The sequence below is a fragment of the Tamandua tetradactyla genome, chromosome 16 (genome assembly GCF_023851605.1).
Source record: "Tamandua tetradactyla isolate mTamTet1 chromosome 16, mTamTet1.pri, whole genome shotgun sequence".
NCBI classification, from domain to species: domain Eukaryota; kingdom Metazoa; phylum Chordata; class Mammalia; order Pilosa; family Myrmecophagidae; genus Tamandua; species Tamandua tetradactyla.
The window spans coordinates 75918993-75932533 of record NC_135342.1 but is presented as its reverse complement, the minus strand read 5'-3'; the positions used below and the strand labels follow the sequence as shown (position 1 = coordinate 75932533).

Genomic DNA, 13541 nt, shown 5'->3' with positions numbered 1-13541 from the left:
CACAGGGCTAGTGAGATTCGGCTGACCCCGGGGCCTACATTCTTTCCTTCCATTTCCCTCCTCTACACTCTCAGAACCCGCGAGGGTCCCCTCTCCAGGAGCAATGATCCCTTTGGGTTTTAAGAGTCCATGTCCTTCTTCTGTCTTCTGTACTAAACGTAAGGACAGAGGCCAGGTCTCTTTGTTCCTGCATCTCTAGGTGTGGAGCACAGGGCCCAGGCAGGCCCCGGCCAGGCTCTGCTTGTGCTGCAGAATGCAGGGTGGACCCACAGCCAAGGATCTGAGCTCCTGAGTGCATGTCCCTTGAGGAGAAGTCGGGTGAATCAGACATGGTCTCTTTCCATTCTGTGCGTTATACTGTTGCCACACATGGCACAGATGCTCTGGGGCAAAGGGTGGGGTGCCCACAGCACCCTATAGTGAGGATGTGCTGCTGCACGGAGAGGGGCGCCTCACAGCTGTCTGCCTTTTTCTGCAGGTGGCTGATGGTGAAATGGAGGTGTACATCGAACCTGGCCGATATGTGGATCCTTTCACAACAGTAACCCTGAGCTGGCCAGGCAATGACACAGAGTTACACTTCCAGTGGTCATGCGGTAGGTGACTTCAGAGTTCCTGAACTGTCCTATCTCACGAACAGGTGCTGAGTAACTGACATTTTATTTAACCTGTATTTTATTTAATGTTTGACATTTTATTTAACCTATATGTGCCAGAGATTGTGAATTCCATTGAAATAGGAGGTAGGAAAACAAGGGCAAACTGAGGGGGTGCAGTATTTATTCACTGTGGGAGGGCTTGGCCCCAAATGCACAAGCAAAGAGATGCATTGTCTGTAGAGAATTTAAAAGCAGTAAAACCAATGAAAAGTTGGTCTGCTTTTTTTATTTTCACCATGTGCCAGTGTTTTGTTTGCTAAAGCTGCTGAAATGCGATATGCCAGAATTGGGTTGGCTTTTACAAGGGGGATTTGTGAACGTACAAGCTTACAGTTTTGAGGCCATGAAAATGCCAAAGCATCAATAGGCGATGCTTTCTCCCCCAAGACCGGCTGCTGGCAATCCTGGACTCCTCTGTCAGGTGGCCAGCCACATGGCGTGCTGGCTGGTCCCCTCCTCTCCCGGAATTTGTTGCTTTCAGCATCTGGCTGTTGCATGTGTGGCTTTCTTTCTCAGCTTCCGTGTCTTTCTCTCTCTGCTTTGGTAGCTTTTTCCTGTCTGTTTCCCTGAATTTCATCCTCTTATAAAGGACTCCAGTTGGAGGGTTAAGGCCCCCCTGGGGCGAGCCTCAACTCAGATGACCCACCCACAATAGGTTTACACCCACAGGCATGGCTTCACTTTAAGAACATGATCTTCTGGGGTCTGTAAAGCCTCCAAACCATCACAACCAGCAATTCTAAATAATATCAGTAATAAAATGCTCCTACCCTCTGGGACAGACCCTGCCTTTCATCCCCACTCCCTTTGTATGTCACTGGGGAAAGAGTCTAGAAGCGGGAAGTAGAGGAGGCATTTTCTGCAAACCGAGATGGTAGCAGGGATGCTCCTTTTTTAGAGATGGTGTTCTTTTTACTGAGATATGTCCTTCTACACACACACACTTTTAGAAATAAAATTAATTTCATTCCTACTGTTCGTATTTATTTTATTTTATTCATTTAAGAATACATCCTGCATATTTTAGGGCGGGCCGCGGTGGCTCAGCGGGCAAGAGTGCTTGCCTGCCGTGCCGGAGGACCCCGGTTCGATTCCCGGCCCTAGCCCATGTAAAACAAACAAACAAACAAAATATAATAAAACAAGAAAATGTTTAAAAATGTTTCCCTTTCTTCCTCCCTTCCTTCCTTCCATCCTTCCTTCCTTCTCTGTCTTTCCTTCCTTTCCTCCCTAAAAAAAAAAAAAAAAAAAAAAAAAAAGAATACATCCTGCATATTTTAATATTGTGCTATGGTTTTTCCCAGCTTGGTTTTGATAATAGCTGCCTAGCGGACTGCCAGTTTCACGTGCTGTCACGCATTTACGAGTGCCCTGCCTTTGAACATTTAGATTGCTTCCAATTTTTTTGCCTTTTTCACCAACCCTGCAGTGACCATTCTTATGGTTCAAACTTTATGTTCATCTGTGGTTATTTTCATAAATAAATTTCAAGTCTGGTACAATTTTAAGGCTTTTGATACTGGTTGCCACATGGTCAGTCCATCCTTCTGAATAGTGGGTCTTGCTATCTGAATTAAGAGAGGATACGATAGATGAATAGAATTTAGACAGTTGAGCTGCTGAGCCTGACCCTCGAGTGTATCCTGTGACAATTGTGTGTGTGTGTGTGTGTGTGTGTGTGTGTGTGTATGTGCGCGCGCGCGTGCAGGGGGGTGATTGGTGGATAAAACATCAATTAGCAGAAACAAAAACTTATGATGCTGCTAACATACTAACAGGAGATGCAGAGCAGCCCTCCAGGTGGAGGTTTGGCCTCCCAGGTCCCAACAGCACCCCCCAAAGGTGATACAGCCATGGACAGTCAGATCCACGTGGAGTGAGAACCACAGCAGGGATGAGATGCAGCCCTGGGCACTTCTTCCTGGCCCTCTTCTCCATCCTCCTGGCTGCCTCTCCTGCTTAGATGGCTGCTCCGCTCGCCAGGTGCAGGTCCCTGGTGCAAATTGACCCAAGCAGATCTTGCAGGTTTACTCTGAGGCTGGGTGAAACGTGGGCCATTCTTCCAGAAGCATCCCTCAGCAGAAGCAACCCTGCCACCTGCAAGTGAAATGTTTTTTTTTTAATTAAAATATTGGGAGCCTATTTTCTTATCCATGACCCAGCAAGAAGGCAGCCAGGTGTGTCAAGTTCAGGGCCCTGCTCCCTGGGTGCCTAGTAGTGTCTATCCATCCCCGCTTCCCAGGCCATTGCTGGGCTCGTTGGAGCCACTGTGTGCAGAGGCAGCTGTTCCACACGGACCAGCGAGAGCTGGTGCTTCCCCCCTCCTGCCTGCCACCGCCCAACTCTGCCGGCACCTTGAGGCTGGCCATAAGGAGAGGCCAGGAGCTGGAGAAGAGCCAGGAGCAGTGCCTGTACGTCTCTGCTCCCCGGGAACTCAGGCCTCGAGTCAGGTGAGATGCGAGCAGCACCCTCCATCCCTTCGTGCAGCCGGTGTTGAGTGAGTGCCACCCTGAGGCTGGCGGGGGCTCGATGGGGGCAAAACCGGACCCATCTCCGTTCTCACGGGGTTCGTTATCTGGCAATGAGATGGACTCACACAGATGAAGTAAGGAGAGAGCACACTTCAGGAGAACTGGCCAGCCCAGGGCTTTGGGGGGGGGGGCTTTCTCAGGAGTGGGGGGCTGAGCAGAGAGGTGAAGCGTGAAGGGGAATTAACCTGGCCGGGAAAGGGTGGCGCTGGGGAGGAAACAGAGCAGGCAAAGGCAGGCAGTGCGGAGTAACCAGCGAGAGAGGCTGGGTGGCTGGGTGTGTGGGGTGAGAGGGCCAGGGAGGCAGAGGGCTGGGCAGGCCTGGCCCAGGTCAGCTGTGCAGGTGATGTCAAGTCTTGTGGTCTTGTTCCTCAGGTAGGGGAAGCCATGCAAGGGCTTGCGGCAGGGAGGGGCGCCATCACCCTGTGCTTGGAAAGCTTTGGCTGCAGGGTGGGAATGGCCTGGCAGAGGGCCAGAAACATCTCAGGGAGAGCATTCAGACTCTTGGAGGAATCAAGGTGAGAGCTCAGAGTAGCTTTGCCTTGAGCAGGGCCCCTGCGGGGAGCTGACTGAGCCCTCGATGTGGGAAGGGAGGGAGTCTGTTCTCAAAGGAGGGGGCAGGGATAAGAGACAGAGCTGGGGATGGTGAGGCAGGGCTACACCGCGGATGGCCATCACCCTAGGAGGCCTCCAGGGTACAGGGAGGGAGAGGGCAGGGGAACTTGGCGGGGGGGGGGGAGGGCAGGGAAACCCAGAGGGAGGGGGAGGACAGTAGAACCCGGGAAGGGGGGGATACTGGAACCCAGGGGGAGGGAGAGGGCCTTGGAACCCAGGGGCTGGATACTGGAACCCAGGGGGAGGGAGAGGGCACGGGAACCCAGAGGGAGGGCTGCGGAACCCAGGGGGAGGATACTGGAACCCAGGGGGAGGGAGAGGGCCTTGGAACCCAGGGGGAGGGAGAGGGCCTTGGAACCCAGGCTAGAGAAACACAGCTCAGCCGGCTGCAGTGGGTCGGAGCAGGAGCCAGGAACATCCTCTCTGCTCTCACCCTGCAGTCCCTTGCCAATCCTTCCCACCGGCCGATCCCAGCCAGTGGGTGCGGGGACTTGGGTGATGGGGTCTGAGAGGACAGTGTCCTAGGACACAGCCAGAACGCGTCGGTGCAGAGCAGCTCTGGAGGGGTAGATAGCAGGCACCCAGGCCATTTAAACGGGAATGGACGGGTAGGAGAAGTAAGAAGATTCAAGAGCTATTATGAAATTAAGGGCCTGGAGATGGACTGGGCGCACAGCAGAGGCCGAAGGAGGGGGTGTGACGTTTTTGAGACGGCTCGGGACTTGGCCCACGACGGGTCAGCCTGTGTCCCGGCCACCAGGAGGGGGCCGCCTGCGCCAGGTCACAGCAGCTCATGTCTCCGCGGGGTGTGAGGCATCGCCCTGGGGTTGGGGTGAGCGAGTACCACAGTCTGCTAAGCCAGCAACCGTGGAAGTCATCAGAGCTGGAGAGACCCACAGAAAGAGCCTGGTCTTCTCCCTTTGCCTGCAGGTGAGGGAACTGGGATGAGAGTTTCTGTTGCTCGCCCCAGGTGAACACGCGTAAGTGGCAGGGTCAGCCTGCAGACCCAGGGTTTCCCTCTCAGCCTCGTGCGCCCCCCCCAGCTCTCACCCTGTGCAGTGAATGAAGAAGGGAAGTCAGTCAGCTAGAGCCACTCCAGCTTCACGAGCAAGACCGTGTCTCCGTTTGGGTTGGGATGGGTGGCTTTAGTCCATCTGTCACCTGAACATATGGCCACGTGGCCACCTCCCCGGGGCATCGCCCGAGGAGCCCCCCAACCCATTCCTTTCCGTTACAGCTGCGAGAGGAACTGCGGACCCGTGCATGCCCATGATAACGTGAGGCTTAAGGTCACCATAGACGATGGCTCCCTGGCGGCCACATTCAGCTGGTATTTAGATGACCCCTCACCAGAGAGGGTGAGGACACTGGCAACTCAGAAACAGCAACCCTCTTCCCTCTTTGGTTGATGAGACCCACAGTGCTTGCCTGTATTAGGAGTATAATCTGACTGTCACATGCCCAGTACTGACCCCCGGGATGTGTCATCTCAACCCGGGGCTAAGGGAGTGGGCGGCAGGGTGGGATTATCCCCAGAGGAGAAGGGGGGACCTTGGCTGCAAGGGAGAACAGGGGCAAGGGGGCAAAACCAAGGGGGAAGCTGCAGCAGATGCTGGGGACATCCCAGCCAGATGCCATAGGGGCTGGTGACCCATGCCCCAGAGGCTGTCAGTGGCAGACAGATCGGGCACCCAACGGCCTGGCCCCCTCCTCTGCACGAGACCCTTTCTGTGCTGTGATTCACACTCCCCAGCTCCCCGTGGGATCAGGCTGCCGTGGAGGCTGCACCTGAAACCACATCTGCTCGTTTCATTCTCTGCCCTGTTCTGCTCCCCTCGCACCCCCACTGGCTCCCCTGAACTCCCCATCTCCATAAATGACCTGCACATTTCACCCCATCTCAGGCCCCACTTCTAGGGAAGTGACCATGACAAGCTCCCGAGCAGGCCTGGAGTTTGGAGAATGGGCTGAATGTGTCACCCTTTCTCCAAACTGGTCCTGCGGAGCTTGGGGGGCCTGACTGCTGCCTCCGGCCTCCGGGCCATGCTGTCTTTCAGGCCGCGCCCCTCCCGGCCGCCTGCACACTCAGCGGATTTTGGCGGCGCTCTCTGACCCTCCTTCAGAGTGAGGCCTCCACGCTGCTGCTCAACAGCTCCTTCCTGCAGAGCTGGGGGCCCAGCCTCCGCATCCGAGCCATAGGTGCGAAGGCCGCCTGCAGCCGCGGCACAGATTCGGCCTGGGGCAGAGGGAGGACCGGCACAGGCCCGAAGTGCTGGACCGTGGGGCTCCGTGGGTCAGTGGGCGCTGGGGGGCAGGCCCTGGTGGAGATGGCCCAGGTTTGAATCCCACCGCTACCACACGCGACCCGGGCAATGTTGGGAGAGGAGGTTAACCACACCGTGCCTCAGTTTCCTCCTACGTAAACTGGGCACAATAAAAATGGCTGCCCCGCAATTCTTATTCTGAAGATGGATGAAATGAAATCGGCAGTACAAGCAGATCATTCTGGGCTCATGCGAACTGTGTGCCCGCCAGGATAATTTAGTTCTTCTCATTTGAGATAAACCCAGTGTGGGAAATGTAGATTCTCCAAAAGACAAATGGCGGGGCCCACTGTTCTTTTTGGCAAAAGTTCCTTTCATGCAGAATTTCTCAGTGTGGCCCATAGACCACCTACACCAGGATAACTTGGGGTACTAGTTAAAACTGCTCACTCCTGGGGCCACCCCGAGTCTCCTGAATTGTCAAGGCCAAGGAATTAATTTTAGCTGATTACTATTCTCTTCACGCCCAGCTCTTCCAAGACGCGTGCCCTTTTTGAAAAACAAATTATACCAGGTGATGTGGTGTGTTGTCACATATCTAGTGGCTTTTCACAGGCTGTGGGATCCTGGAAAGAGAATGGGGGTGTGATGGGGCTCGGGTTATTTCCAGACCCCGGCCCTGACCCTCCGTAGTTCTATGATCGTGAACAAGACGTTTTTACCCCAATATTCTTGCTCCTCACTAGAGCCCTGGCAGGAAGGTATTGCTTGCCCTGTTTTACAGATGATGAGCTGATTCTCAAAAAGGTTACGTCCAAGTTCACACAGCTCGTACATGGTCATCTTGACCTGAGCTTCAAGCTCAGGTCTGCCTGGTTCTGTTTTTCTCTCTCTTCCCAGTTTCTCAAAGTGAGACCCTGGGGTCCCCTGCCTCAGGGGGAGTTGATAGATATGCAGATTTCTAGGCCCCACCTCAGAAGCTGCAGCGCTGGTTCGGTGGAAGGACCTGGGAATCTGCAGCTTTAACAAGCTCCCTGGGTGATGCAGGAGGACAGTGGCGCCTGCTAAGCCCCTCTGTCTCTGCACCCCAGCACTGGCCGGGCACGCCTATGGGGAGGACACCTATGTCATCAGCACGGGGCCTCTCCCCGAGGTGCCAGCCTGCACCATGGCCCCATGGGAGGGCACGGTTCTGACCAGCTTCGCCATCTTCTGCAACGCCTCCACAGCCGAGGGCCCCCTGGAGTTCTGCTTCTGTCTGGAATCAGGTAGTGGCCGGCGACCGTGCCCTCCTCTCGGCCCCTGGGCGTACCTTTTCCTAGAACAGGGTCCAGTCTCTCTGGGGACTGCAGAGAGTGTGACCCAGGTGAAAGAGAGGTTTGCAGGATGAGGGCACCCCTAAACCTTAGCCCCAGTCCCAACCCTGCATCATGATTCTGCATCCCTCGAATACCCCAAGAGAGATGAGAAGTGGGACCGTCAGTATCCCTACAACCATGGAGGCCAAAATGACCTCTGTCCTGGCCTGAGGGATAAGGAGAAGGTTAGACAGATGAGGCTGCCTACCACCAGGACCCCATCCCCCAACCCATATCCACTCGGAGTGGCCGTGGCTCCGGGGAAATCTGGCACTACACAGGAAGACAGGTGAGCCTGAATCTACAATAATTTTATTAATCTCACTTTGCCAATGACATTGGGAAATGGGCAAGGTCACAGGACAAGCTAAACTGGGAGGAGACTATTTCTAAAAAGGCTTACAGGTGATGGACTACTGAAGACCCCGTCCCCATTACCCAGTCCCTGCACCGTCGCCCTCCCATCACCATAGCAACACTTGCCCCAGGATGGCAGTGGGGGCCTTAGGAGGAGAGACGGGGGGCAGCCCACACTGCATCTCTGCTCCCCATCTGGAGGTGACTATCTTTGGAGGGCTCACTTGAGTCCCCGTTCCCTCCTAGTGAGCTTTGGCATGTGTGACCCTCACACGAGTTCTGAACAATTGTCAAGTCAGATTGGAACCTCCTTGAACCCAGGCACCAGGAGTGCTGCTAGGGGGCCCCCCTCCAGCCCCCGTACCTAGCACCAAACACCACAGCGGCATAAACTGCACACTTGACTAAGGGAAGGTAGACGTAAAGACTCTAAGACCCAAGTGAGTGTAGTTTTCATGGGGTGGCTCTGGAGAATAGACGCAGAAATGCAGGGTTAATGAAAGGCCTTTGATGGGTCCAAGCCTGGAGAAGAAAAGTTCAAGCCAAGGTTGGTAGATTTCAATGCAAACCTGCTTCCACCTAAGTGGAGAGACCAGGAGAGCTGCTCCAGTTCCAATTGGTTATTCCTTTTTAGCACTTCCATGGCTCATGTAGGTGAGCAAGAAGTCAGGGAAGTTGCAACCATAGAAAAAACGAGTCTTCAATCACAACTCAATGACTTTAAGACTATTTGCCCTCTGCATAATTGATTAGTGGTTCCAATAGTGGGTGGGCCACATTTTTGTTTTTAATTAATTAAAAATTTTTTTAAATACCAAAAACCACCAAATGCAAACATTCTTAACTTTTGATTTTACATATATAATCAGTAATTTGCAATATCATCACATAGTTGCATATTCATCATCATGATAATTTCTTGGAAAATTTGCATCTATTCAGAAAAAGAAATAAGAAGAAAACAGAAAAAAATTCATACATACCATATCCCTTATTCCTCTCCTTCATTGATCACTAGCATTTCAATCTAAATTTATTTTAACATTTGTTCCTCCTATTATTTATTTTTATTCCATATGTTTTACTCATCTGTTGATAAGGTAGATAAAAGGAGCGTCAGACACAAGGTTTTCACAATCACACAGTCACATTGTGAAAGCTATATCATTATACAATCATCTTCAAGAAACATGGCTACTGGAACACAGCTCCACATTTTCAGGCAGTTCCCTCCATCCTCTCCATTACATCTTTTTTTTTTCTTTAATATTTACATGGTGCAAAGCAAATGATTCACCTCAAAGGGATATATGCATAGTTTTGAAATTCATGAATACATCTTGACTAACAAGGTTATATCTATTTAATGCGTGAGAATAACCTCCAGGATAACCTCTCGACTCTGGAATCTCTCAGCCATTGACACTTTATTTTGTCTCATTTCACTCTTCGGTGAGCCACATTTAAGGATACAAAAAATGTTCATTCATTTTTACGAATATGTAATGAATGCTAGGCTCTATTCTAGGTGCTGGATATATAGCAGGAAAGAAATAGATGAATTCCCATCCTCACTGTCTTTACAGTTTAGTGGTGGAGAAAGTTGGGGGAAAAGGCAAATATGATTAGTGATGCTGGTTTAGATAGAGGGGCCAGGGAAGGTGACATTTGAGCCTAGGTATGTTTGTTGTTGCCTTTTTAAAAACATGAACTTGACTTTTTATTTTATTTTTTATTGGAAAAGTTGTAGGTTTACAAAAATATATTATGCATAAAACGCTGGGTTCCCATATACCACCCTATTATTAATACCTTGATTAGTGTGGTCTATTTGTTACAATTGATGAAAGCACATTTTTATAACTATACTATTAACTACTATCCATGGTTTACATCAGGGGTCACTGTTGGTGTGATATAGTACTATGATTTTTTGTTTATTTGTTTTTTAATTTTTTATTCTAGTAACATATATACAACCTTAATTTTCCTCTTTTAACCACTTTCAAATACATACTCCAGTTTTGTTAATTATGTCCACACTGTTGAGCCACCATTATCACATCCATTACCAAAGCTTTTCCATCAACCCAAGTAGAAAGTATGAACAATTTAAGCATTAACTCTCCATTCCCTACGCCTAATCCAGCCCCTGATAACCTATATTCTAATTGTTGACTTTCTGAGTTTGCCTATTCCAATTATTTCCTATCAGCAGGATCATGCAATATTTGTCCTTTTGTGTTTGGCTTATCTCACTCAACATGACGTCTTCAAGGACCATTCATGTTGTCGCATGTATTAGACTTTCATTCCTTTTTATGTTTGAATAATATTCCAATATGATATATATTACAGTTTGTTTATACATTCCTTGGTTGATGGACACTTGAGTTGCTTCCATCTTTTGATGATTGTGAATAATGCCACTATGAACATCAGCGTGAAAATATCTGTTTTGAGCCTCTGCTTTCAGTTATTTGGGGTATATAGAAGTGAGATTGCTAGGTTATGTGGTAATTCTATACTCAACTTCCTGAGGAACCACCAAATTGTCTCCTACAGTGAATGCACCATCTTACATTCCCATCAATAACGAATGAATGAATGTTCCTATTTCTCCACATCCTCTCCAACCCTTGTGATCTCCCATTTTTTGAGTTGTAGCCATTAGAGTGGGTGTGAAATGGTGCCTCATTTTTTTTTTTTTTTTTTCATGGGTAGGCACCGGGAATCAAACCCGGGTCTCCTGCATGGCAGGTGAGAACTCTGCCATTGAGCCACCATCACACCACCCCTCATTTGATTTTGATTTGCATTTTCCCAATAGCTAATGATATTGAACATCTTTTCATGTCCTTTTTGGCCATTTGTATATCTTCTTTGGAGAAATGCCTATTCAAGTCTTTTGTACATTTTTAAATTGGGTTGTTTATCTTTTTGTTGTTTGAATTGTAGGATTCTTTATATATACTGTGTATTAAATTCCTATCAGTTTAGCATTCATGTAACTCTGATAAATGTATTTATAGATTTTTTCCTTCCTTGTTTAATTTTTTAATATTTTTATTATGAACAATAAAAAAATACAAACATTCTTGATATGGTTACAATCAGTGGCTTACAGTATCATCACATAGTTGCGTATTCATCACCATGATCATTTTTTTGAATATTTGCACCTCTCTAGCAAAGGAAATAAAAAAGAAAAAAGAAAAAACCTCATACATGCCTCACCCCTTATCCCACCTCTCAATGACCGCTAGTATTTCAATCTACCCTATTTTAACCTTTGTTCCCCCTATTATTTGTTTATTTCTTATCCATATTTTCACTCATCTCTCCATACCATAGATAAAAGGAGCATCAGACACAAGGTTTTCACAATCACACAGTTCCTTGCTTTAATTTTAAATTGGCTTATGAAGCATATTGAACAAACAGGCTTTATGATGATTACTTAGATATTTTTTAAAATATGCCTATGGTTAAGCTAAGATATCCATTTTTGGTGGTTCTTTAAAAAAAAAATCCTTATCGGACATGTGGTTTCCAAATATTTTCTCCCATTGTGTAATTGTTGCTTTACTTTCATGATAAAGTCTCTTGAGGTACAAAAGTTTTTAATTTTTAGGATATCACATTTATCTATTTTTTCTTTTGTTGCTTGTGCTTTGGGTGTAAAGTCTAAGAAACTGCTGCCTCCAACAAAGTCCTGGAGCTCTTCCCTATGTTTTCTTCTTGGAGTCTGATAGTTCTGGTTCTTATATTTAGGTCTTTGATCCATTTTGAGTTGGTTTTTGTATTTGGCATGAGGTAGGGATCCACCTTCATTCTTTTGCTTGTGGCCATAAGCCTGAGTATGTTTTAGGCTAGACTTAAGGTATGTTTTTGCAATTTGGTTTACCACCTTGAATTAAAAAAAAAAAAAAAAACCAAAAACTATACACAGTATATTTTTTTCTGCAACTTTAAATAGATTTTAGTAAAATTATTCCAAAGTCCCAGCATGACTTAGTGAGGATAATGAGCTGTCTTCTCCCTACATATATGGACCCCTGAGTGCTTACTGCCCCTTCCTGGGAGATGGTCTTGGGGTTCCTGTCATCTGGCCCTACCTTGGCAGGTTTGCTGTCTTCCTGGGATTGGAGATGCCCCCAGTATCTCACTTCCCATTTTTCCAGGTTCCTGCCTGCATTGTGGCCCTGAACCAGCCCTCCCATCAGTGTATCTACCCCTTGGAAATGAAAGCAATGACTTTATACAGACAGTGATCATATCCGTCACCAATCACGCAGGAGGCAGACAGCAGACCCATGCAGAGGTGAAGGTGGGTGGAAGCAGTGGCCATTGCTTCTTTTTAAAATTTTTATTGTGAAACATATCTAAAACACAGCAGTTTCCCATTTTCACTTCTTTTGAGTATACAATTTCATAGTGATAATTACAGTCACAATGTTGTGCTACCTTCACCACTATCCTTTACCAAAACTTTTCCATTGCTTCAAATGGAAACGTCATACCCATGAGGTCCTAGCTGACCCCCAGCGATTGCTTCTTTACTGAGAAAAATTATTGTCAGGTCTGCCCTCACCAAGAGGGTGGCTGATTGAAGGCAGCCAAGGGTATGGCCAGCTGGGTCACTGATTCATTCGTTCATTCATTCTTGCAGCAAATGTAGACAGAGCCAGGACTTGGGGCCATGGGAAAAAACAGACATGGTCTCCATCTTTGTGGATCTTATGACTTAGTGGCAGAATAGGGATTGGGTCCTGGGACATACTGTGGGGGCTAAGTTGGGAAACATGAGGGGCAGAGGGGCCCAAGGATGAGTTAGTCCAATGCCCTTACAGAGTCCTGAGGAAGGAACCCTGGGAACCAAGATCAGCCAAGAAGGTCGCAAAGCAAAAGCCTGAATAAAATTGTCGGGAGATTTCAAGCATGAGAATTCAAGTGCAGTCAGCAGGAATTGAGAGCATGATCAAGAGGGCAGTGGGAGGGGAGAAGTGTTGCCTTGTCCAAGGGTAGATTTTGGTAGCTATCAGTGGGTCCAGTCCCCTCAGGAGGGGCCCAAGAGCCCCCATGCCAGGCACAAAGTCTTCCATGCCTGCTCTGGTTTTCCACATGAAGATCCCATGACTTTAGGCGCCAGGTTCTTGGACAAAAACAAGAGAGTTGAGGTCTTCCCCTGCACTGAGCTCATTTCTGCTTTTCCCATTAGGTGGGTCTTGGAGATGTGCATGTTGAGGATGTGGCATTCCAGTCTTCAGTGTCAGAGAAAATCACTGCTGCTCTGGAAGGCGAGCATGGTCCTGAGCATATCATCCAGCTGGCCAAGTCCCTGTCCTCCATGCTCAATCAGGAGCACCAGGGGGAGGGCTCCAGGCAGCTGCTGAGAATGGACACCAGGAAGAAGGTTCACAAGATGAGCTCTTATTATACCTTTCCACTGGGTCTCCAGAGCCTGCAAGCAGCCATCTGGGGTGGGAACATGGTTCATCCATGGGTGGAGAAGTTTGGGGTACCTCCCAAGCAGCTGACATCACCTCCCTCTCCTGGTCCATTTGGAGAGTGCCAGGAAGCAGAGAAAATGCTTGCCTTGTCAATTATCTGCTTTCTCCATGCACTTTCATGGAGTGACATACTTCTAGGGCTGCCCCTTCAGTTTAAAGGTGGGGAAACTGAGGCCCAGAGCAGAAAAGTGACTGGGCCTAGATGGCAGGGTTCATGATTTGGGGTTGGACCTTAAATGGAATCCTG

At 48.7% G+C, this 13541-nt stretch overlaps 1 protein-coding gene across 2 annotated transcripts in view; it reads left to right on the top strand.

The window, feature by feature from the left end:
* The window catches only part of LOC143659804 (polycystin-1-like protein 2), a 97524-nt gene that overhangs the window by 28389 nt on the left and 55594 nt on the right, over positions 1–13541 (top strand). For both annotated transcript variants that reach the window (XM_077133106.1, XM_077133105.1), the window contains exons 10-16: positions 479–596; positions 2902–3109; positions 5040–5160; positions 5860–6001; positions 7158–7334; positions 11966–12111; positions 13003–13197. In XM_077133106.1, coding sequence (XP_076989221.1) covers positions 479–596; positions 2902–3109; positions 5040–5160; positions 5860–6001; positions 7158–7334; positions 11966–12111; positions 13003–13197 — 1107 coding nt within the window. The remainder of the gene's footprint in view (positions 1–478; positions 597–2901; positions 3110–5039; positions 5161–5859; positions 6002–7157; positions 7335–11965; positions 12112–13002; positions 13198–13541) is intronic.